Source organism: Chiloscyllium plagiosum, chromosome 10, assembly GCF_004010195.1.
Source record: "Chiloscyllium plagiosum isolate BGI_BamShark_2017 chromosome 10, ASM401019v2, whole genome shotgun sequence".
Taxonomy (NCBI): Eukaryota; Metazoa; Chordata; class Chondrichthyes; order Orectolobiformes; family Hemiscylliidae; genus Chiloscyllium; species Chiloscyllium plagiosum.
The window spans coordinates 36,867,067-36,893,245 of NC_057719.1; the positions used below are offsets into that span (position 1 = coordinate 36,867,067).

At 41.3% G+C, this 26,179-nt stretch overlaps 1 protein-coding gene across 1 annotated transcript in view; it reads right to left on the reverse strand.

Annotated features, from left to right (window-relative positions):
- The window catches only part of yy1a (YY1 transcription factor a), a 51,238-nt gene extending 25,088 nt beyond the window's left edge, over positions 1-26,150 (reverse strand). Inside the window, exons 1-2 of the mRNA XM_043697421.1 lie at positions 25,491-26,150; positions 7,313-7,478 (exon numbers count right to left, since the gene is read on the reverse strand). Coding sequence (XP_043553356.1) covers positions 7,313-7,478; positions 25,491-25,992 — 668 coding nt within the window. The 5' untranslated portion in view covers positions 25,993-26,150. The remainder of the gene's footprint in view (positions 1-7,312; positions 7,479-25,490) is intronic.
- Positions 26,151-26,179: the final 29 nt, after the last annotated feature.

Genomic DNA, 26,179 nt, shown 5'->3' on the forward strand with positions numbered 1-26,179 from the left:
AAAGAAGAGAAAAAGAGGGAGAGAGAAAAAGAGAGAAAAAAAGAGAGAAAAAAGAGGGAGAGAGAGAAAACGAGAGAGAAAGAAAGAGAGAGAAAAGAAAGAAAAAGGGAGAGAGAAAAAAAGAGAGAAAAAGAAAGAGAGAGAAAAAGAAAGAGAGAGAGAATTTGAACTTGAGAAGTTGTGACTTAGTCAGCAAAGTCATGTTAACAGGATGGAGATTAAAAGGTAGTGATATATAATATGTCAAAACTCCGCCACATTGATGTGAAAAACGTTGACGCCTTCTTTATTTCATTTGAAAAATTGGCAAGGCAGATGGAGTCACAGAATGTATGGGTAATGCTCGTTCAGGCTAAATTAGTAGGCAGTGAGATATTTGCTGCACTGTCAGGTGAGGTGTCAAGAGATTATGAAGAGGTTAAACAGGTTATTTTAAGTGCTTGCGAATTGGTACCAGAAGCATATAGATAGTGGTTCAGAAACACAAAGGAGGAACCAGGTCAGACTTATGTTGAGTTTGGAAGAATTAAATATAGTCATTTTCAGCAATGGGTGCATGCTTTGAAAATAGATAAGACCTTTGAGGCTCAAAGCGTAATTATTCTGCTGGAGGAGCTTAAAAACTCACTTCTAGAGATTAAGAATTCACATGGAGGAATAGAAAGTTCAGGAAGTGAGAACGGCAGCAGAACTAGCAGATGAGTACATGTTGGTGCGTAAGACAAGCATTCCGGGCAGAATTTTGTCCTTTGAGGGATAGACGTTGGGGAGATCCTACATTACTAAACCAAAAGTAGAGAGTACTGGTAACAGTGCACCAGATTGCATTGCCTGTAGCATACAGACAGGAAGTGTTATGGGTAGCACATGAACTAGGGCTAAAACATTTTCATTGGCCTGGAAAGCACAAGGATGCAGTTAACGTTTGCCATGCATGCCAAATGGTAGCTAAGCCACAGGCGGTAAAACAACAAGCACCTTTGTTGCCAATTCCTGCATTTGAAGAACCTTTCACGAGAGTTATAACTGTAGGTCCCTTGCTGAGAACTAAAAGTGGAAACCAGTACTTGTTAACCATAATGGATGGGTCTACCAGATTTCCAGAGGCAATTCCATTATGGAGTATCAAGGCAAAAAAGATGGTAGAGGAGTTAGTAGATTTTGGGCTATCCAGAGAGATTCAATCGGACAAAGGCTGCGATTTTATGGCTAAGTTGTTTAAGGTGGTTATGGATAGCTTAGGTATACAGTGTATCATCCTGAATCCCAGGGAGCTTTAGAAACATGGCATCCAAACTCTAAGACCATGTTGTGAGGTATATTGTCAGGTCTACTCAAATAATTGGGATAAAGGTATCTCATTCGTATTGGAGGACTAATGCTATTGTACATCAAGTAGATGTAGTAGGGAATACCGCTCTGAAAAAAAACCCACCCCAACAGCTCAATCCTTTCAAAGCCATACAGGTCCAGATGGAGGACATAATTGAACCAAGCTAGAGCGAGTGGAGTTCGCCAAACATCTTAGTTCCCAAACCGGACAGGTCTTAACAATTCTGCGCGGATTATTGGAAGATCAACAGTTACAAAAATCAGACTCTTCTCCAATTCCTATATTGGAGGACTGTATCGAGAAAGTCAGACAAGCCAATTACATCACCAAGCTGACTTAAAGGTACCTGCCAGTAACCATGCATTATCAGAGTCAGCAAAATAAATTTCTGCACTTGTAACCCCAAATGGGCTACATCAGTTTAAAGTGATAACCTTTGGAATGAAGAACGCACCAGCCTCATTCCAAAGACTCATGAACAGAGTTGTGACTGGGTTAACACACAGTGCCATTATGGGTCGTAGGTCCTCTAATAATATCAGAAGGTTGCTGAATATGGCCCAAGTTTGTCAGCAATGATCGATTCAGGGGTTGGTGATTTTCTTAGATGCAGAGAAAGCATTTGACCAGGTAGAATGGCTGTATCTTTTCTGTCTTAGAGCAGTTTGGGTTGGGTGGAGTCTCTGCTAGGCGGGTGGAGGATTTATATCACCACCCTCTGGCCGTAGTCATCACCAACAGGGCGAAGTCTGGGAATTTTACAATTGGTAGGGGTAGTCGGCAAGGCTGCCCCCTCTCACCGTTGTTGTTTACATTGGTGATATGGCCTCTGCCAGCGGCTCGTCGTCAGAACATCCACATAACCGCTCCGGAAGTGGGATCGAGGGCACACAAGACTACACTGTATGCGGATGATATCCTGTTTTATCGAACCCGAAGACCTCTATACCCCATTTGATACAACGTATCAATTCATTTGGGGCTATTTCAGGATATAAGATTAAGTTTGCAAAATCGGAGTCTATGCCTTCGGGGGACCTTAAGGATGTGCCAGAAGTTGAAGGTGGCCCTAAGTTCCCTTTTAAGTGGTCATGGGCAGGGTTACAACACCCAGGCATTTTTATTATCCCTAAGCTTGATCTGTTATTTCGGACTAACTTTGCTCACTTGCTCGACAATATTAGGCAAGATCTGCATAGATAGGAGGCTCTTCCAATTTCATGGCTGGGCGAATATCTCTCATTAAGATGCATGTTCTTCCTCGTTTGCTTTATCCCATGCGCATGTTCCCTATAATGTTTCCCAGGTCAACGCGCGGAAGCTTATGGGCTAGTTTGGTTCCTTTGGCATCGTGGGCAGCCCCTCATCAAACTTAATAAATTGCAGTTGCCTCAAGGAGGGAGAGGATTTGATTTCCCAGACATCAGAAGGTATCAACCGAGTTCCCTGCTGTCCTTTGTCTGCGATTGGGTAGGTAATGATCCAAACTCAATATGGCTCGATATGGAGGCCTCCCAAGCAAAGTGCCCTCTTATTAACCTGTTGTTCATGGATAAGGACAGTTATGGACTACTGCCAGAACCCCATTGTCATTAGTACAGTCAAGGCATGGAGGGCATGCCAGGGTTCCGACCAGGGACGATGGACTCAAGGTTCAAACTATGGGCAGCAAGAGGAGCTTTTAGTTTGGGAGACTTGTTTGAGGGGAGAGGTTATGATGTCTTTTGAGCAACTGAGCCGCAAATACGGGTTACCCAGCAGAGATCTTTTCCTTTTTATCAAGTTAGCGATTTCATCCAGAAGACGACTAAGCCCTATAAGCCCAATACAGAGAGGGTGTTGCTACATTCCACAAGCACCCTTTCGGTTAGTGCCCTCTATCGCCTGCTGGGTGACAGGGCCTGGCAGGATATTAACCGGTTATGAGGGGTCTGGGACCAAGAGCTAGGAGTGGAGATCTCTTCTGAAACATGGGAGAACATATGTAATAGGACATGCGCAACACAGTTAAAAGTTATGTACAGGGCTCATCTGGCACCAGACCGTCTGGCGAAGTTTAAAAAAGGGGCATCTTCAGTGTGCCCCAAATGTAAAATAAGTGTAGGTACTCTTACCCATTGCATCTGGGCATGCCACAGGCTCCGTGTTTATTGGGGCACTGTGGCGGGAGAGATAGGGAGGGTATTGAGGACTGAAGTCAAAGCAGACCCGATATCTCTCCTCTTAGGTCTACCGAATTTACCATCTTTAGACGGGCATGGGAAGAAACTATTTAATATTCTTGCATACTGTGCGCGGAAGAATATTCTGATGAATTGGGTGTTGGAGAACCTGCCGGGCTTACTGGGATTGCAGAAATTAATTATGGAGCACTTCCCTTGGACGTTTTTACAAACATGGTGCACCACACAACAGACCATTTTTATAAGACATTGCAGCCCTAATTGAGTTATTAGGATATAGATTTGTCAGTTATCCTAACTAGGGCGTTTGTCTAACCAGGTTGGTTAGATTTGTCAAGCCCTGGAGGGAGTCTCAGTTAATACGGATATATATATATACACACACACACAATGCTCCCGTTCCTTTGTTGGGAGCTTTGCGCCAGCATAGCGGTTCTGTATTGTGTGGGTTTTTTTTGCTTTTTTTTGATGTTGCTTTGCACAGTGTTAGGGTTTGTTTTGTATTATAGGGTAGGTTTGTAGTTGGTCGACAGTAGTTGTATTGTAATTTGTGGCTTTTTAGTTTTTATTATACTGATATTTGTTATTGATTGTATTTTTCAATAATTTTATACATTTGTAAAGTTAAAAATTTGCAAATAAATAGATTTACAAAAAAAACATTGTGCCGTCTATTTGGACGATGTAGCGATTTTTAGTAAGTCCTGGAAAGATCACATGGTACAGTTGGTAGAGCTCTTTGAACGACTATGAGAGGTAAAACTGGCGATAAACTTAAATAAAATTGAATTCACGAAAGCAGAGGTGATGTTCTTGGGACATAGCATTAGTCATGGAAGGCTGACCCCACGGAACACAAAGACGAAGGCCATCGAGAAATTTCCATGACCAACCTCGAAGAAAGATGTGCTTCGATTCTTGAGACTCGGCGGATTCTATCAGAAGTTTGTTCCAAACTTCAGCAGTGTAGTGGCACCACTAACCGATTTGCTGAAGAATACAAAGTTTCGGTGGACAGAACAATGCCAGAAGGCGTTCGACCATTTGACATCAATACTAAACACCAAACCAGTTTTAGCTACACCAAATATTTCAAAATCTTTTGAAGTCGCCATCAATACTAGTGACATTGGAATTGGTATTGTGTATCACTTCCAATACATAATTTAAATGTGAGATCTCAGACTTAGGTCCTATCAATCTTTTGACAAGTAATTTACATTAGTCTTCACTACTGCAGATAGAAGCAACATCCCAAAAACAGCAATAGGTCAAGAAATGGAAAAGATTCCAGATTTTACAAAAAAAAAAATCAATCGCTAGAGAAATTATATTTCGTAAATTGTGGGTTGTGCACAGATCATGATGAACTTCATCCTAGGCTCTTACAAGAGGAGACTAATGAGCTAATTCATTAATAAGCAGTGGTTTTAATTTTCCAAAACTCCCATGATTCAGAGATGGTCCGATTCAATCATGTTTGACCAGTCTATTACTGCATTTTGAAGAGCTAAGAAATGTTGGGGTAAAAAGGAACTGGTGGATGTACCTGAAATTTCCAGAAGGTATTTGATACGGTGAAGGCATTTAATACAGTGAAGATATTTCATAACATGCCACACCACAGCTAACAGCAGAAAATAAAAAACTTGTGAAAGGGGTAGCATATTCACATGGAAAAAACAATTGGCTGGCTAATAGGCAGCAGGAAATAGGCATAAATGCATATTGTTCAGACTGGCAAAATGTACTAAGTAGTGAATGCATCAAAGGAATTAGTGCTGGGATCTCTGAAGTTATTTACATAAATTGGGAACAATGTAGAGATGAAAGGTATGGTTGCCAAGTCTGATGGCACAGATTGACAGCAAAGGAAACTGTGAAGAGGACTCAAGAACATTACAAGAAAGTAATGATAGATTAAATGAATGGGAGAAGATGTAGCAAATGGAGAAAACTGCAGGAAATGTAAGAGTCAATTTTGGCAGAAAATATAATGATCTAAATGATGACATATTGTGAACTGAGGTGCAGAGGGAGCTTGGTGTCCTTACATATAAATCGCAAAAGGTTAATATGCAAATACAAAAATTAATTGGGAGTACTCAAATTCTTGGTAGGCACTCCCAGGGTAAGTGGGAGTACAATTTTGAAGTTACTATCAGATTAGCATCTTACTGAATGTGCTACTCCTAACATTCTTGTACATTGCATGCCTGAAAATGAGCTGAAAGGAACAATACACCCTCAAAGACAATCTCTGAAATCCAATATTTGTGCTAGAGCATGTGGTCATGATTTGATAATCAGTCTGTCTCACTAGTAACCTGAAATGGCAGGCTGATCACCAGAAGATGAAGTTCTGCTAAACAGCTTTGTTAAAGTCCTAGTGGATAGGGTAATTATGCATCACGAAATGTTGGGAAACTTGCATGTAATGTAATAGGGTTGGAAACCATTTTAGTTTAAAGTTCCCATAGTATCTCTTCACACTGCTTCGAGTTTATAAATCTAAAATTGCCAACCTGAGCCTGAGGTCACTGAATTTAGCCAAATAGCCCTCTGGGCAGTAGGAACATCATTTCCCTGCAATTCTCATTAACATGATTGAGACTCTTTTTTTTATTCTCCCCATTAAAATGACACCCTAAAAGGCAGTGAATGATTAATGTGCAGTGATATGGGGAAGGAGATTGGTACTCATTTAACAAGTTAGCATAGGCACAATGGGCTGAACAGCTTCTTTCTACACTGTAACACTTTTCAGACTGCAAAAATTGGCATCATGAGCCCATTAAATTTAATTTACTAGTTAAATATTTAGTTTGTTGCTGTATAGGAGCAAGAATGTCTTCCTGCAATTATACAGGATCTTTGAGAGCCCACACCTGTAGGACTGAGTGCAGGTTTGGTCTTGTTACCTGAGGAAAGATGTCCTAACTATAGAGCGAGTGCGCCAAAGACTTACCAGAATGATTCTTGGCAATGGAAAGACTGACGTACGTAGAGATTGGACTAGTTTAGGTTCAGAAGGAGGGACAGAATCTTCTATAAAATCGATAAAACTCCAACAGGACTAAATGTAGGAAGGATATTCTGATGACCAGAAGTGCACAACTAGGGGTCAGAAGCTAAGGATATGACGCTGACCATTTGGGACGGAGATCAGAACAAATTTCTTTACTCAGAGTGATGAACTGTGGAATTCTGTGCCAAAGAAATGATTGAGGCCAAAACATTGAACGTTTTCAAGAAGTAATTTATAGTTCTTAAGGCTACAGGGATCAAAGGCATGAAACAAAAGCAGGATCAGGATACGGAGTTGAATGATCAAACATGTTCATAATGAACAGTGGACCAGGTTTGGAGGGCTGAATGGTCCCTGTTCTGATTTACTTCAGCTGTCTACTTATGAAGAACATCAGAAAACATCTTATTTAGAAAGAAACTGTTCCAAGGTAAATCCCTACTTAGTTAACATTCCTTGTTCCAGCGATGATTTGGAGATGCCAGTGTTGGACTGGGGTGTACAAAGTTAAAAGTCACAGTACACCAGGTTATAGTCCAACAGGTTTAATTGGAAGTACACTAGCCTTCATCAGGAGCGTCGCTCCGAAAGCTAGTGTACTTCCATTCCAATTAAACCTGTTGGACTATAACGTGTAGTGTGATTTTTAACTTTGTTCCAGTGAGGTAGTGGTGGTCATGGGTTTCTTTTTTTTCTGAAATACAGCAGCCTTGTAACTTTGCTGGTCCAGACAGATTTGAAGGAATTGATATTTGTAAAACTGCTTACCTTGCAAATTCTGCCAGCTGCTTTGGGTCAGAGAGATCAATACCAGGTATCCCACCAGGGGGAAGTTTCTTGCCAGTCATGTATTCAGAGTAATCGGGTGGAGAATTTTCTCCAATGATTTGTTCCTCCACCACAGTTTCATGGTCAATATCAGTTTTCTTATCATCTGAAAGGCAGAAAAATAATATTTGAGACCTTCAGACCTCAAAATCTCTTGGCAAACTAATTAAACACAAGAGGTCATGAAACAGAAGTTGTTGCATTACCGAACAAGTGGTACCAGATTAGCTTTCATTTCTTAACATGTTGCTAAATTAAACGGTTTTCAGACTTTTAACATTGTTTAAAATTGAAAAAACCATAAATGGCCGCTGTGAAAAAGTTGCTTATTAAAGGCTAGGAAGGAAATTTGACTTGGTTGATGAATTCTTCATCTGAATGAAGAATTGAACCAACAGTAGAAATTGATGTAAAATTATTCAGCCTGGAAAACCATAAACAATTCTGTTTTTGAAGGAATTTATTTTGTTTCCTAAGCTAATAAAAGATTTGGATGTAACCAAGACAACTCGTGAGCGCAGATGAAAAATTCAAGCCATTTTGTTAATTGGCTGAGATTTGGCTACTGGATATTGCAGATAATGTTGTATTTAGAAAGAGGTATTGCCTGCCCTTCCCTAAAGGGAATTAGGACAGTGCAATTCTGTGCACTTCCAGAAATGCTCACATTCCACACAAATAAATGGACAACATACTCTTTAGTTGCAGCCAATTACAGCTTTATTTCAGGCATGGGTGCAAGAATTGTGTTTCAAAAGGAGAGGCCACTAATTCCAAAGCATGGAACCACAACATCCAGAAAAACTGAAAAATCAATCAAGCTCAGCAGAACAGCTTTGCAATGAAACTGGTTGTGGATTTGCCCCAGGACATTACAGTAATGTCTCAGTTAATTGCCTGGCTTTCCCTCTCAAAATCAGAAGCAAGCCTGCTTGTTGGCCATTCTGCAGTGGTCAGCTAGATTCCCAACTCTTCTAAAGGAAAGAGTTGATCACAGATTACCGCAAGGCCTAGACAATAAGCCAGTTTGGGCCATCTGGTGGCAGGATATTATTTACACTGGGTTTGACTTGGTAAGTCAATGTGGCAAAGGCCCCGTCTTCCATCTTTGGTGAATCATTAGTGCAATTAATCATTGCCACTGCCTCACTGACCAGAAGCCCGGCCATATCAACAACATAGCTAAAAGCTTAGGAGTTAGATACCCTGGGAAGAGAAACTGACCTCTTGCTCCATCATTGACAAACTACAAATCGGTAATGAGATTGAAGATCCAGCTGCATGGTTACAGCTAATACATTCAAGAAACACAAGACCATTTAGTGCATAACAGGGCTCAGTCTTTGTCTCTTTAACTGGATACAATATTAATCCTCTCTACTATAAATATAGTGGCTTCAGCACATAACCATCCAGTGCAGCAACTCAGCGAGCTTTTCTCAAAAGCATCTCAAAGTTCCATAACCTTTACCATCAAGGCAGCAGCAAAACAATGGGTAAGATATCACCTGCAAGATTGTCACTTTCACAACATTCCAACACTAACATGCACTGTTGTTCCCTAATTATTACTGGCTAAACATGCTAAAATTCCTTAACTAAAGACACTGTGGGACCTCTGACACAACAAGTAGAATAACACAGTCACTAGCCACCAGGGGAACTAAGGATCAAAAATAAATGCCACTGCTACCCTGCCACCCCAAACTTGGAACTAAAGAAATATTGACTTCAGACTTTACAGCTTGTACCTAATGAAATGTATCAATTTGACTATTAGGGTCAGCTACCACAAGGTTTTGACTTACTTTTCCTTAAATGCAAGCTTGCAGTGATATATCCAATTTCACCTAATAGCAAACACCAAATGCTGACACAATGATCCTGCAACTACGTGACAGCAATGAAATAGAACTTAATATATCTTAGACAAATGGAAGGCTGTCTGTCTTTAAATCTATAATGAACACTGGGGATATAAATGAGAAAGGCCCACCATTTAAAATTTTCTTGACTAGTCTAGATTGGGGTCGAACACAGCACAGGTATCCACTTAGCAAATCTAGAAATTTTGATTTAGGAAAGCAGCTATTTTCAAAAAAAAAATGAGAAGAGCCTACTGACTGAATGTGCATGTAACAATTTTAAAAAGTCCTTATATTCGGTATGTAATTTTTATGGTTTATTTGATATATTCCAACCAAGTACCTTACAGTTACAGGTTACTGTCATATCACAATGTATAAGGAGCAGCACCAGAGATGGGCACTCAGCATTGCTTTCAGTAGGTGTTGAGAAAAAGAAACCCAAGACAGAGACAGACCTGGATTAATTGCATGAAATGGTGCGTAATTAGATTTTCGACCTTCTCAGCTCCAGTTTAAACGAAATAGTCTGAAAAAAAAAAATGCTTAATCCATGGCAGCTGTGTAAATGCCCAACCTGAGTCTTGAGCTGCAAGGATAAGAGCATAGGCAATTCAATAGTTATGGGAACAGCCTGCATTTGTGGTTTGAGACCGTGACCTAAGATGCTTCTCCCTGGTGCAAGGGTCAAGGACATCAGTGAATGACTGCAGGGTATTCTTTAGGGGTATGGCGAACAGCCAAAGATCATGGTTCATATTGCACCAATGAGATTGCTAAAAAAAAAAAATGAGGTCCTAAAATTAGAAATTTAGGGAGTTAGGAAAGAGTTGTAGAGATGTACAGCATGGAAACAGACCCTTCGGTCCAACTCGTCCATGCTGACCAGATATCCCAACCCAATCTAGAGCCACCTGCCAGCAACCGGCCTATATCCCTCCAAACCCTTCCTATTCATATACCCATCCAAATGCCTCTTAAATGTTGCAATTGTACCAGCCTCCACCACATCCTCTGGCAGCTCATTCCATACACGTACCATTCTGAGTGAAAACGTTGCCCCTTAGGTCGCTTTTATATATCTTTCCCCTCACCCTAAATCTATGCCTTCTAGTTCTGGACTCCCCCACCCCAGGGAAAAGATTTTGTCTATTTACCCTATCCATGCCCCTCAATTTTATAAACCTGTACAAGGTCACCCCTCAGCCTCCGACACTCCAGGGAAAACAGCCTGAGCCTATTCAACATCTCCCTATAGCTCAAATCCTCCAACCTTGGCAACATCCTGGTAAATCTTTTCTGAACCCTTTCAAGTTTCACAACAACTTTCTGATAGGAAGGAGACTAGAACTGCATGCAATATCCCAACCAATGTCTTGTACAGCCGCAACATGACATCCCAACTCCTGTATGCAATACTCTGACCGATAAAGGAAAGCATACCAAACTCCTTCTTCACTATCCTATCTGGGGGGGGGGGCACATTTAATCTTGTCCACAGAATTCTGTATCTAAACACAGTCTGTTCCGACATTCCAAATACTCACTCTTTGTCTATGTCTCTCGCATTCTCTCTCTCTCCCCGGAGAGGGGGAGGGAGAGGGAGGACGGAACGAAAGAAAGAGAGAAAGAAGAGAAAGAAGAGAAAGAAGAGAAAGAAGAGAAAGAAGAGAAAGAAGAGAAAGAAGAGAAAGAAGAGAAAGAAGAGAAAGAAGAGAAAGAAGAGAAAGAAGAGAAGGAAGAGAAGGAGAGAAAAGAAAGAAAGACACACAATTGGTTTTAAAAAATATAGGGTCATTAGGAAGATATGAGGAAAACACTTGTTCCAGTGGAGTTGAAAACTACATTAAAGACAGCAGTTCAGCTATGGCTACATCAGCCAAGATAAATGTAGAACCTTACAGGCAGACACAGGAGAATATATGATAGGAAACAGAGAAATAGCAAAGAAGCTAAATAATTATTGTGTGCCGGTCTTCAGAGGAAGACAAAGAAATCACCCTGAAATGGTTATGACCCCCAGGGTCTATTCAGTGTATGTGGAAGTGAAATTAGTCTCAGCAAAAATACAGCAACATTAACAGAAATTAATGGGACCTAATGCTGTTAAATTCTTGGCATCTGATGATCTTCGAGGAGAAAGTGAGGACTGCAGATGCTGGAGATCAGAGCTGAAAATGTGTTGCTGGAAAAGTGCAGCAGGTCAGGCAGCATCCAAGGTACAGGAGAATCGACGTTTCGGGCATAAGCCTTTCTTCAGGAATCGGATGCCCGAAATGTCGATTCATCTGATGACCTTCACCTTACAATGCTGAAAAAGATGACTACAGACATAATAGATGCACTGGTGATCATTTCTGAAAAGTCTATTAATTTTGCAATGGTGTCTGTAGATTAGAAATTGGCAAATATCACTCCATGAGAGGAGGGTAGTGAGAAAACAGTGGACTACAGATTCATTAAGCTGACATCAGCAGTAGGAAAAAAAAATTAGAATAAATTATACTGGATTCTGAAAATACAGAAAATAGCTGCTTGCTTGTGCAGAGTCATTATGAATGGGAAATCATGTTTGACAAACATGTCACAAAATCTTGTGGAACTTATTAGCAAAGTCAATATGGGGGAGAAAGAGTGGATACAGTGCACTTGGATTTTCAGAAAGCTTTTGAAAGAAGCCCCACATAGGATTGGTAGTTAAAATTAAAATATGTGTAATTGGGGGCAATATACTAGCAGAAATGGAGGATGAGTTAATGGACAGAAAACATGAATAAATGTCATTCTCAGGTTAACAGACTGTGACCACAAGGATCAATCCATGGGCCTATAATTTTCATAATCTACATCATAGATTTAGATATGGGTTCCAAATGTGATATTTCTAATTTTGTAGATAAGAAAAAATCTGGTGGGAATGACGGTTGAGGACAAATTGCAAAGAGGCTTCCAGGTTATTTAGACAGGTTTTGTTGAGTGAGTAAGAACATAATAGATTGAATATAATATGGATAACTAAGGTGATCCATTTCTTTTGTGGAAAGAAAGAAAATAGAGTATTTGAGAAACAGAGAAGTGCTGATGTCCAAAGGGACTTAGGTGTCCTTCTTCATATATCACTTAAAGCTACTGGAAGGCTTCAGCCAAAACTTTAGAAGGCAACTGGCATGTTAGTCTTTATTACAAGATGATGAGAGTACAACAGCAAAGAAATCTTGCTTCAATTGCATACAACACTGATGAGATCGTCACTGGCGGAGTGCAGTTTCAATGCCTAAGGAAGGATATGCAGTGTAAGCTCATTGGACTGATTTCTGGGATGCTGCCACTGTCTCTATGGTGAGCCTTAGACTGTATCTTCTGGCATTTAAAAGGAAAGTGGCAATCCCACAGAAATGTACAAAATGCAGAAGGGATTAATAGAGCAGATGGAGAAATTATTTACCTTAATTGTGGAATCTAAAACCGTTGATTGCAATCGCAGAATGAAATGCAAGCCATTTGGGACTGTGCTGAAGAGGAACTTCTTCACTGAGAGGGTGATGAATCTTTGGAAATTTCTATGAAGAGGGTTGTAAAAGCTCAGTCGTTAAGTTCAATACTGAGATCAAGGAGACTCCTAGTTACTAATGTTATCAAGGCATATGGGGATAATGCGATATACCATGGTAAGGTGGATGATTGGCCATGTTGTAGAATAGTTGAACAGATTAGAGGGACTGAATGGCCTATTCCAGCTCCAATCTCAATAATTTAAAAATATCAATACCAGTGAGACGATGAACTTGAATCAGGGATAGGACTACCAAGGTGGATTTTAATGTTACAGCAGATATTTGATTAAAAATCCACCTTGGGATCAACATGACACAAAGGATTTCAACAGATTGGATCCACTTTAGATAGTTGCCAAGGGGGAGGGACAGAATAGGCTGCTAAAGAATAGCTTTTGTGGAATGGGTAGAAATCAATAGTTTTCGTTTTGCTACTATTCAATTTGATTTATTTTCAGTTCATCCAATACTGCATATCAGATGAACAAGCAGATAGATGCCAGCCCGGCAAAGCTTACTTCCACCTTCTTCCGAAAATTCAAACAGGATTGCACGAGCAGACCCATTGTTTCAGCCTGTTCCTGCACCACAGAACTCAGCTCTTCCTACTTTGACCTGGTCTTTTCTCGCGGGTCCAGCCCCTGCCGATTTGCATTTGCAATTCCTCTGACGCTTTACACCAGTTTCAGAATTTCCAATGAGCAGGCTCCAACTGCCCCCTCTTTACCATGACGTGTAATCCCATCACACATCCACCCCTGCACTCGGAAGGTCTCAGGGCTCTCCGTTTCTTTCTGGGGCAAAGGCCCAAACCATCCACACCCACTAACATCCACTTCTGCTTGGACAAGCTTGTCCTCACCCTCAACAACTTCTCTTAACATCTCACATTCGTCTCAGGTCAGAGGAGTGACCATGGATAGCTGCCTGGGCCCTAATAATGCCTGTCTCTTTGAGGGGGTTGTTCCAGTCCTATTCTGCTCCCCACCCACAACTCTTTCTCCAACATATTTAATGAGATAGTTGTCTCGTCCAGAATTGGAAAGGTTCAATGTCACTTCCAATTTCCACCTAACCTCACTGTCACCTAGGCTGACTCCTCCCTTTCCTCAACATGTTTCCATTTTGGGCACAGGTAGAGTCATAGAGATGTACAGCATGGAAACAGACCCTTCGGTCCAACCCCTCCATGCCGACCAGATATCCCAAGCCAATCCCACCTGCCAGCAGCTAGCCCATATCCCTCCAAACCCTTCCTATTCAGGTACCCATCCAAATGCCTTTTAAATGTTGCAAATGTACCAGCTTCCACCACTTCCTCCGACAGCTCATTCTATACACGTACCACCCTCTGCGTGAAAAAGTTGCCCCTTAGATCTCTTTTATATCTTTTCCCTCTCAGCCTAAACCTATGCCCTCTAGTTCTGGACTCCCCTACCCCAGGAAAAGACTGTCTATTTACCCTACCCATGCCCCTCATGATTTTATAAACCTCAATAAGGTCACCCCTCAGCCTCCGACGCTCCAGGGAGAACAGCCCCAGCCTATTCAATCTTTCCCTACAGCACAAATCCTCCAACCCTGGCAACATGCTTGTTAATCTTTTCTGAACCCTTTCCAATTTCACAACATCTTTCCGATAGGAAGGAGACCAGAATTGCACGCAACATTCCAACAGTGGTCTAACAGTGGTCTTGTACAGCCGCAACATGACCTCCCAACTCCTGTACTCAATACTCTGACCAATAAAGGAAAGCATACCAAACGCCTTCTTCACTATCCTATCTCCCCGCAATCCCACTTTCAAGGAGCTATGAACCTGCACTCCAAAGTCTATTTGTTCAGCAACACTCCCAAGGACCTTACCATTAGGTGTACAAGTCCTGCTAAGATTTGTTTTCCCAAAGTACAGCACCTTGCATTTGTCTGAATTAAACTCCATCTGCCACTTCTTAGCCCATCTGATCAAGAGCCCACTGTAACTGGAGTTAACCTTCTCCGCTGTCCACTACACCTCCAATTTTGCTGTCATTTGCAAACTTACTAACTATACCCACATCCAAGTCATTTATATCAAATAATGAAAAGTAGTGGACCCATCACCGAACCTTGTGGCACTCCACTGGTCACAGGCCTCCAGTCTGAAAAACAACCCTCCACCACCACCCTGTCTTCTACCTTTCAGCCAGTTCTGCATCCAAACAGCTAGTTCTCCCTGTATTCCATGAGATCTAACCATGGGGAACCTTGTTGAATGCCTTATTGAAGTCCATATAGATTACGTCCATCACTCTCAACACCACACAGCATGTTCTCCTGCAACTGCTTAAGGTGTAACACCTGCCCATTTACCTCCTCCCTCTTCAGCAACAAAGGGCCCAAACATACCTGCATTTCACACGATCTAATCCACTGCATTCACTGCTCTCCTCTACAATGCGGAAACAAGTTGTAAACTGGGTGACCGCTTCACAAAACATCTACATCCTGTCTGACAAAGACCTGGAACTTCCAGTTGCGTGCCACTTCAACACACCACCCTGTTCCCTGACCAATATCTGTCTCAGACCTCCTGCAGTGTTTCAGCACAGTGTAAGCTGAAAGAACACCACATTTTCTGCTTGAGGATCCTGCAACCCTCTGTATTCAATATAGAGTTCAATAATTTTAGGGCCCCGAACTCTACCACGCCCTAGTCCCCAACCCTGCACACTAGGTCTTATTATCACATAGCCCACCATTACACATGGCCTATTGTTAGCCACCAATGTCTCAATTAACAGATATTCACTCTCCCAGCCAGACTGTTATCCATTTCTTTGTCTGTTCAACTTTTTTCTCACTCTTTGGGCTCTATCCCCACCCATCATTTACTCCTTATCCCCTTCCCCTAACTCCATCTTCTGCATGGAGAAAGGTGAGGACTGCAGATGCTGGAGATCAGAGCTGAAAATGTGTTGCTGGAAAAGCGCAGGTCAGGCAGCATCCAGGGAATAGGAGAATCGACGTTTCGGGCATAAGCCCTTCTTCAGGATTCCTGAAGAAGGGCTTATGTCCGAAACGTCGATTCTCCTGTTCCCTGGATGCTGCCTGACCTGCTGCACTTTTCCAGCAACACATTTTCAGCTCCATCTTCTGCATATAAGCCAACATTTTCCTAGCTACCATCAGTTCTGAGGAAGGGTCACTGGACCCAAAATGTTAACTCCAATTTCTCTTCACAGATGCTGCCAGATTAGCTGAACTTTTCCAGCATCTTGTTTTTGTTTTATTTTCAGCATCTGCGGTCATTTTGATTTTTAATTTTGATATAGTGGGGAAATCAAAGGAAATGATAGTACTACTGCCTATTAGCAGTGTACATGGAAATTAATGCATTGTTTTTCAAGGGTGCAATCAAGGAATAACATGTGCATGAAAAATAAGAGGGTAACAGAGCAGAGAAGGTTGTCAGACAATTGCAGAGAATAGTGGAGAGTGAACTGCACTGCTATGGGTCAAGAAACAGAGGCCAGAATAGGCAAGAACACCACATTTCATTCTCATAGTAGCCTGTAAGAGAGAGATGAACTTTTACAACAATCCAATAGTTACATGTTCAATTTCTTTTCTTCAGATTTACTTAGTTGTGTTTAAATTCCCCAACGGCCACAGTCTATTTAACCTCCAAACTCAATGTTGCTTATCCATTATTCTTAACAACTAGATCAATAATATACCAACTATACTATCACACCCATAAGATGAAGCAAAAACCTGTTTTGACAAAAGAAAGAGACCATACAGGTGAGCTGAACAGTAATTTAAGATGGGTTTAAGAGTGTCTGTTCATAATCATGACTGTTTGAAGAGTATCTAAGTAAACATTGGTGGAAGGATGAAGAATCAGAAAATAAAAATCTAAAGTGAATAGCAAAAAGAAAAGTGGCAAGATGGGGAAAAAGCCTTTTTATATGGTGAGCAGTCACAATCTATATTGCATGACTTAAAAGAAAGTGGAGCCAGATTCAAAATGGAATTGAGCAAGTAACATTGTCATTGTAGCAGACAATCCATCTTAGACATGGTGCCTTTATATGGCACATCTTTGTGGATGGATGATAGGGTCAATCCTGGAGGGGCAAATTCTGCCAGAAGTGAAACAGCTGAGCGTTGAGTGGTTGAATGGGTCTCAGTGCATATTTTAGATTCCCTACAGTGTGGAAACAGGCCCTTCGGCCCAACAAGTCCACACCGACCCTCTGAAGACCCATACCCATTTCCCTACATTTACCCCTTCACCTAACACTACGGGCAATTTAGCATGGCCAATTCACCTAACCTGCACATTTTTAGACTGTGTGGGAGGAAACCCACGCAGACAGGGAGAATGTGCAAACTCCACACAGACAGTTGCCCGAGGCGGGAATTGAACCCGGGTCTCTGACGCTGTGAGGTGGTAGTGCTAACCACTGTGCCAAATGACTACTGTGCTTTCTGCAGACAGACAGCATGAATGGGAAAAATAGAAGAGAACAAAAGCTACAATTCAGGCAAAATAGGAATGAAATAGATTAATTGTGTAGTTCACATTTATTGTGACAGTGACAGAAATAACTGAAGGTTCAAAAAGCTGAAATCAGTTGATTAGAGTTAAGGACAGGATGTGTTACATTACCAATGTGTGGCAAGTAGCTGGCGAAGCAGAATTGCAAGTACACTTTAGGATAAAGCAAAAACAATAGAGTTGCAATAATAGAGAATTTAATTTGTCCCACAATAAACTGCTGTAGGGAACCATAAAAAAAGGAAGAAAGCAAGGGAAAAGCAAAAACAGGATGAGGTCTTCCAAAATGTATACGGGAAAATTTTATCTACATATCTGTTTCGAGTATAATTAGGAACAAAATGCTGGATCTAGTATGGGGGTGAACTGGAGGAAGTGAAAGATACTTCAGTGGTAAGCATTAATACAATTATGATTACTTATAGGAAAAAGACAAACAAGAAATAGTTAACTGAAACAAGGCTAATTTAGTGAGTCAACCAGTCTGTAAAATGGATCTGCGGTTCCCAACTTAGCTCTTTTGTCAATGCTAGAACTAAGTGAGAAGAGTGACTACTTTTTACTGAATGTGACATCGGGAAACCCAAGTAAAATTGAAATCAACATGAATCACGGAAAAGATCTCCTCTTGTCAGTGTCATATCTGTCATACCTAGCAGGAAGATGGATGTTGGAGGCGAGTAATCAACACTTCAAGATTTCTCTGCAGGATTGCCTCAGTGTAGTGTCCAAAGCACAAACATCTTCAACTGCTTCATCAATAACCTTCCCTCAGTTATAAAATCAGAAGGAAGCAGGTTTGCTGATGTTTAGACAATGTGCAGCACTATTTGCAGTGACTCAGATCATGAAGCAGTCCACTGCTATTTACAGCAAGACTTGGACAACATCCAGATTTGGACAGAGAAGTAGCAAGTTACATTTGCGCCATTAACTATTGGACAACGACCCCATTTCTGACAAGAGAGAACCGAAATATAGTCCCATCACATTTGATGGACCCTATTAAATAAAATTGTTTTGGGGAGGAGGGGATTACTTACCATTGACCAGAAACCGAACTGTACCTAGCGGTGAAAATACTGCGGTTACAAGAGCCGATCAGAGGCTAGGAACCCTACAATGTCTGTTCACATTCTGCAATGCACAAGTCAGGAATGTGTGGAATGTCTTATGGAATACTCCATACTTGCTTAGATAAGAGAAGCACCAAACTGGACACCATTTAGCACAGCAGGTCATCTGATTGGCACCAGCTGCACAAATCTTCACTCCCTCCACCAACACTGACACTCAATAGCAGCAGTGTACATCTTCTACAAGATATGCTGCAAATTCCACGAAGCTTCTTTAAAAAGCATCTTTCAAACCCATTTCTACTTCCATCAAGGATAAGGGCAGCTGAAATTATAAGCAGAAGGGTCTTTAAGGTATCTTTAAGATAAAAGGCAGAAAGCTAACAGGAGAGTAGAGGATAAGTTCTTTTCATTTAAAGCATGGTATATGTCCAGAACTCTCTCTGAAAGGATAGGTGTGTCAGAAACTCTTAGAACACTTAAGCAACATACAGATATTCACTTGCATTGCCATGGCCTCTACGGTTATGGGCCAAAAGCTGAAAAATGGGAGTAGTACAGTCAAATCTTCAATGACCAGTATGAACACGATGGCCCAAATGTAAGTTTCCCTCCACACCACTCCACATTCTGACTTGGAAATATATTGCCATTCCCAGTGTCACTGAGTCAAAGTATTAGAATGCTTTCCCAACAGCATTATGGGTCTACTTACAACAAATGGACTGCAGTGGTTCAAAATGGCAACCCATCACCACCTTCTCAAGGGCAATTAAAGATGGACAATAAATACTGGCCCAGCCAACGCCTACATCCCAAGATTTGTTTTTAAAGAAGTGATTTCTGGTGGATGTTTTTCCTGGCAAAGTTCCTCCCTAGTATGATACTTTTAACTATATGGAGTAGCATGAGGAAAGAATTTGCTGGTGAGTTTGGAGTTAATTGAATAAAGAAAGACTTGGGTCGGAAGAGACCTTTCCAGTAACTTGCCTGTTAAAATTTACATTTTATAATGATCAGTGCATATTAATATGCCCTGTTTTAAACACATACAGGATATATGTTAAATAGAAATATACAAAATAAGTTATACTGGGTTTATATGTATTGTAGGTTAGGACTCAGCTAGAATATTGCAAGCCTCGAAGGTCCAAGAATTCACTGGGATTATTTTGGGGAGGGGCATAAATTTTGTCTGCAGACTTGTGAAGCTGGTTTGCTAGCTCAAAAAGATTATACATATATTTAATGAAAGATTATGAAGGATTTGTCAGTGTAGCTCAATTAAGAAAACAAGAACAGTACAATGTAACCAATTTAGAGAAAAAAAAAACACAGACCCAGTCATCACAATTGTGGGTCAAGTCCCTCGTGAATGCCCAGAATTTCTTTCCACATCTAAACACTTTCAATCTTATTTGTAAAGCTTTACATTTAATAAAGTGGGGCAAGTAAGGGTAAAGGGAATAGCCAGTAAACTTATGGCAATAATTCAATTTGATTCAACAGTAAAACTGTGATGCCTAAATAAACGAAAATTATAGATCCAAGCAGGCAAGCAGTCTGTGTGACTCAGAAATCTGCAGCCCTGAAAATATTTAGTGCTCTAATTATCTTGACTTATACCCTTTACAAATCTATCAATTTCTCTGGATTTTTTTTAAATAAAAACCAGATACACCAAATTCAGTTTATAGTGCTTCTGGAGTTTTAGAAATCACATTTATCTGAGAAAGATTCTTTGCTAATTTCTTGAGGAATTAACAAAAAAGGTAAAAGCCAAACAACCTCATGAGCCTGCCCACTCAACATCACTTCCCTGCATATTGCCCAGATTCAAAATTCAATAATGGTGCAACATTCCAGAAAGTGGACAACTCTAACTATTCACAACTCTTTGAATGAAGAAATCTCTCCTCATCACAAGCCAAAATGCCTAGCTCATTAAACCATAACTATGCCTTTTCTGTTGATTGGGGAATCAAAGACCAGTTTCAGACTCACCCATCAAGGCTCTTCATATATTTGGATGTTTCAAGTGTACCACCATTTATTCTTCAAAACTCCAGATATTATAGATCAACTTACTCATCCCCTCATTTAGGGCAATGCTCTCACACCAGAGACCAACCTTTTCAACCTTCACTATATTGCCTCCATTGCAAATAACTACTTGAAAACCCAAAATATAAAAGCTTCCCCCTTTATAAAAAAAAAGCAGCCACGCATCTACTTCATTAGGAGTAAAATAACTTATTAGCCCATTGAGCCAGGTGATGCATTGGCATTACAGCATTCCTAATGAAGAGCTTATGCTCGAAAAGTCAACTCTCCTGCTCCTTGGATGCTGCCTGACCGGCTGTGCTTTTCCAGCACCACACTTTTTGACTCTGATCTCCAGCATTTGCAGTCCTTACTTTCCATCGACACTAGAGCATCCCAACTAGTTACCAGCATTTCATATTGTCTCATCCAATGTGGTCTGAATGAGCTTTAACCAAAACCAGCAAAATCTGAGACCCAGAACACTAGGTTCACTGGTTGTGATGCTGTATTTGTATATTCTCCTTTGTGTAGAGATCAAAATTACTTTTAAAATAAGTACAAAATCTTGATGGCCTTGCCTGACAATTTGGGTAAATCTGTTCACATATGCACTATAGGAGAGGATTTAGTTCGACTTCTACCTTGAAGATCAGATTCTGTGCCATCAGTCAAGATGTCCAGTAGGTTCTCTTGTTGAAAGGGGGGGGGGGGGGGGGGTTTAAGATCAGAGTGGTGCTGGAAAAGCACAGGTCACGCAGCATCCGAGGAGTAGGAAAAGCCTTGTGGGTACTCCTGAAAAATCCCTGCAGTGTTAAATCCAAGCCTTGGTATAGAGAGTATCAAGCCAGTGGATTAGAGGAGGCGCAATCGTAGAGGGCTTGGAGCTGAATACCATCTTACTGGCAGTAAATAATTATGGAAAATGATAAAAATACAAATAGAAAGATGGGGGCCTTCTGAAGCCTGGGTTCAAGTCATAATACATCTGAACAAGTGGATTTAAATTTATATGGAGAAAAATGCATTTTATAAAACTAAAAACTTAACAAAGTTCATGTTTTCAACTGGATCATGTGGTTAAACAAAGTGTGCTTTGGTCAATTAACAATTCAAGTTAAGCTCCAGAAACAATTTAATTCAGGTACAAAAAAAGTAAGGCACTATTTTCCACTTGAAAATTAACAAAAGCAACAGAGAAAGAAAAAGGATAGTTTTTGGAAATTAAATTACATACCAAATACTTAGGTTACAGTATAGAATTTACCAAGTAAACATACAGCTAGCTATTCAAGCAGACAAGTGAACCAGTAACTGTTCCACTACATACTAGTGGTATACAGTTCGGTGAAATCATACAGCACAGGAAGATGGTCACCTCAGTTTTGAAAGATATTACAATTAGCCCAATGTCCTATATTTGCCTCAGAGCCCTGCATCCATTTTTCTAAAAGTATATCCAATCAGATTCGATAGCAACTTTCAGAAGGCAAGCTAATATTTATTAATTACTCCTTAATGGGTTACAATAACCCACCTTGTTTATAATTATGGGACTTGCAATTCCAGAGAACAGCTAACACTTTGTCTTGAATCTGGAGTCATATCCAGGCCAGAGTGGCTCAACGGGTTTGTACCTAACAGACATTAGCAAACCAGATAGGTGTTTAACAATCCTGGGAGTTATGTGGTCACTATCACTGAATAGTAGCTTTCCATTACAAATTTACTAAAATTAAACTCCTCAGCGAGACTTAATAGCGTCATTATACCACGTCATAAGCACTGTCCTACCACTCCAAATCCATCATAAATCCATTCCCTCTAAACTTGTCATTATCTTAAATCTGCATCCTACGAATACATGCCAACGGAAATAGTTGTTTTTGAGCTACTCTAATCAAAATACCTTATTGTTTTGAATTTTTGTATGAAAAAGTATTCCCTTAATATTTTATTATCCAAAAGGAGTACAATTCCACGTTCTGATTTCCAATATCTCCTAGTTCTGGAGTCTCTCGACGTTAACATGCAGGTCAGGTGACAGTTTAAGAAGGAAATGAAAGTTAACACTGCAATTGCAAGAAGGTTAGAATAGAGAGCAAGCATGTACAGTACTGCCGCGGCTACGCAAGGCTCTGGTCAGATTGCATTTGGAATATCATGGCAGTTTCTGAATTAGTGGTGCGGGAAAAGCGCTGCAGTTCAGGCAGCAACCGAGGAGCAGTAATATCGACGTTTTGGGCAAAAGCCTTTCATGATGAAGGGCTTTTGCCAGAAATGTCGATTTTACTGCTCCTCGGATGCTGCCTAAACTGCTGTGCTTTTCCAGCACCACTAATCCAGAATCTGGTTTCCAGCATCGGCAGTCATTGTTTTTACCTACTATCATAGTAGTTTTGGGACCATGTATGAGGAAAGACATGCTGGCACTGGAGGGGGTTGAGAGGAGGTTCACAAGAATGATCCCAGGAATGAAGAGTTTAAACTTACAAAAGAGTAGGCCTGAACAGGGTGGACATGGAGAAGATATTTCCATTAATGAAACAGACTTGGATCTAAGGGCATGGCCTCAAAGTGAAGGGATGACCTTTAGAACAGAGATACTGAAGAATTGCTTCAGTCAGAAGTGGTGAATCAGTGGAACTCATTGCGGCAGAAGACTGCGAAGACAAGTCATTGAGAGTGTTTAAGATGGAGATAGATAGATTATTAATTAGTAAGGCAATCAAAAATTATGGAAAAGGCAGAAGAAGTTGAAAGACATTAGTCATGTTTGAATGTCAGAGCAGAATCAAGGAATAAATCAAAAGGTTCTATTTCTTCTCCTCTATCTTATGGTCTCAAGATAACTGAAATCCCTTACCCTGATACTGTTTGGATAATCCACACTGCATCCTCTTCAAAGCCTTATCTTCCTATATAAAATGGCACCCAAAAGTCAGACATTACTCTAACAGAGACAGAGACAGTCACTTTCCACTGCCTTTAGTTACAGACCCATCTGCTCCAGTCACATTTTTAAGAAAGCAAACAAGTTTAATTTTTTAGCCTTTTCATTTCAATTCAACTGTTCTTTGTAGGGGGAAAGAAAATTCAGAAAGCAACCTTTTCACAGACTCTCTTCAATGCATTAATCCCCCACTAGCTTTGCTTTCATAACATCACACAATCTAAAGCGGCTGCATCTGAAACAATGAAGTTTTGGCTAGAAATACTAAACATCATCTCCATAAATCCAAATGTTTGAAAGTACAGAAACAATGCTAATTTTATGAATATGAAGTAATTAGGATTAACAAAATTAAAAACACAAACTTGGATACCAACACCAAATTTAAGTAGGCTATTTCAAAATAATTGTACTATTAGGCGGAGAAAAGAACAAAAATTTTATTTTCATAACTGTTAAAGAACCACTAACATCTTCTGAAACTTCAACTATATTACACAAATTTATATAAAAGTAAATCTGAAATAAAAGCTAAGAGCTGAAGGTGGCCTGAGTTTCAAAAACACTTTGTTGGTATACAAGTCTGATTTGAAAACGTGATCTGATCTAGGCACAGAAAGGTAATCTATTGAATTTACATAGTTAAAAGATTGGTTAACTATGTAAATAGCCAAAATCTAGGATGCACAAAATTTTGCACATTGAAGATCGAGTTGGATTTTTGGATTAGTCTCTTCTCCAAACGGATTCTCAATGGATTCCTGCTATTTTGGGGAAGGGGGGCACTAAGCGATCACACTTGCTTCTAATATTAACTTAATTGATATTGCATAGCGACACTTTGAAGGTTTTTTTTGGGGGGGGGGGAAGCTTGCCAAAATACACTTTGGCACATGCATAATTATAACTACTTTCACACCAATCAACCTTGCGACTGAAGAAAAAGTGGTGGGAAAATATGCCAACCTATTAAAGTTTTCCCTTACATAAGACCTACTCTCACTTCGAATTTGAACACAATGGCATCTACAAAATCTTAAATACAGGACGTTAAACTGCTCTTTACAGACCTATCTCACCACCTCAAGAGCGGAAAATAATTTCATTTCAGACACGGTACCAGACCCCCGGGTGACTAATCACTTTTTTTTAAAAAAAGGCATATACAAATTTATTTTGAGTTATCACATTGTTCCATCTTCGAAGCTTGATTAGGAAAATCAATATTTGAAAAGAAAAATAGCCAACAATACAAAACCCAGACATCGGAATTCCCTCCACCCTTTCTTTTAATTACAAAAATACAAAAAAAAGGGACGAACTTGATTTTCCAAATCTAACTCGCAAGGATCAGAGAGAGGAAGGAGGCAGAATTGACCAACAAAGAGCCGCTGAGATGGAGTCTCTCCGCTCCTGCAGCCGCCAGCGATCTCCCCCTCTCCGTACCACCCACTTCAGCGCCGCTGCGCATCCACCGAACTTGATAGCAGCCAACCGCCCTGCACCCATTCCATTGGTCCCTCTAGCGGAATTCACCCGTCCCATTGGCTTTAGCGCCGCTGTCAATCACTAGTCCCCGCCTTCCACACTGCTCCCCTTGCTGAATGACGTGGGTACGTGCAGCAGGTTTGGCTGCGCGGCGGCTGAAAGTCGAACTACGCCATGAGGCCTAGCGCGAGCGAGCGCCTAACGGTCAGAGCAGCGCCAAGGCCCGAAAAGCAGCAGCGCACTCGCTCCTGCACCGCCCGCCATCTTCAGCCGCCATCTTCCCCCATCGGGAAGCCATGTTTTCGGGCGGCCATACTGACATGGCGGCGCCCATAACCTGGGGAAACATGGCTTCCCTTCAAAACAAAAACATTCAGAAACCACTCGAGCTCCAACCGGGCGGCGGAAAACACCGAAACCTTCGCCTCTTCACCGTTTCTTCCCCCTCCCCCTCCCGCTGCGGCGGGACACGCCCTAGAGCCGAAGAGAAAGCTCGCAAATGCGCGCATTTCGTTTCCGAGTCGTTATTTTTCATCTTCCCCATTACTTCCACATGCACCGACGCCGAGCGTTTTGTTTCCCCGTGCACTCACCCGAAGCCCACATTGTCACCGAAAATTCCCCCTCCAGGGTCTTGATCTGCACTTGCTTCTGCTCCCATTTCCTGCCGGTCCTGTCCAGCCCCCCGTCGTTCAGGTAGCTCTTCTTGGTGGCCTTCTTACCGGCCCCTTTCTTGATGCGGCTCTTGCCGGAGACGGCCGTCACCAGAGTCTGTTCGATGAACTCCTCCTCGGCGCCCGCCGACGGCACCGGGATCAGGATCTGGTCTTCGTAGCCATCCTCGGCCCTCAGCTCGGCGTCGTCCCCGACCACCTCTTCCCGCGTCTGCACCAGGATCACCTCCTGGTGGACCTGGCTCGGGTCGTCGCTGAGAGGCTGCAGGGCGATCATGGGCTGGTGCACATCGCCTTCCACCACCGTGGTCTCGATCGTTTCCACCGGGATCGTCTCCACTTCGATCTCGTGGAGCTCCACGATCTCGGCCGGCATCTCCGAGCCGTCCGCGGCGATGTATAAAGTGTCGCCCGAAGCCATGCTTTTTTTTCAGATTTTAGAGATTTTAAAGGGTAAAAAAAAAGACACCCCACAGAATTCGAGCTCCTTCCCTTTCAGTTTCCTCCCCGTGCTTTATCCCACCAACAATTAACTAGAAAATATCAGCAGCAAATCTCGCAACAAAAAAAAACGGCAGCCACCATCCGCTCGGGCGCTGCGAGCAACT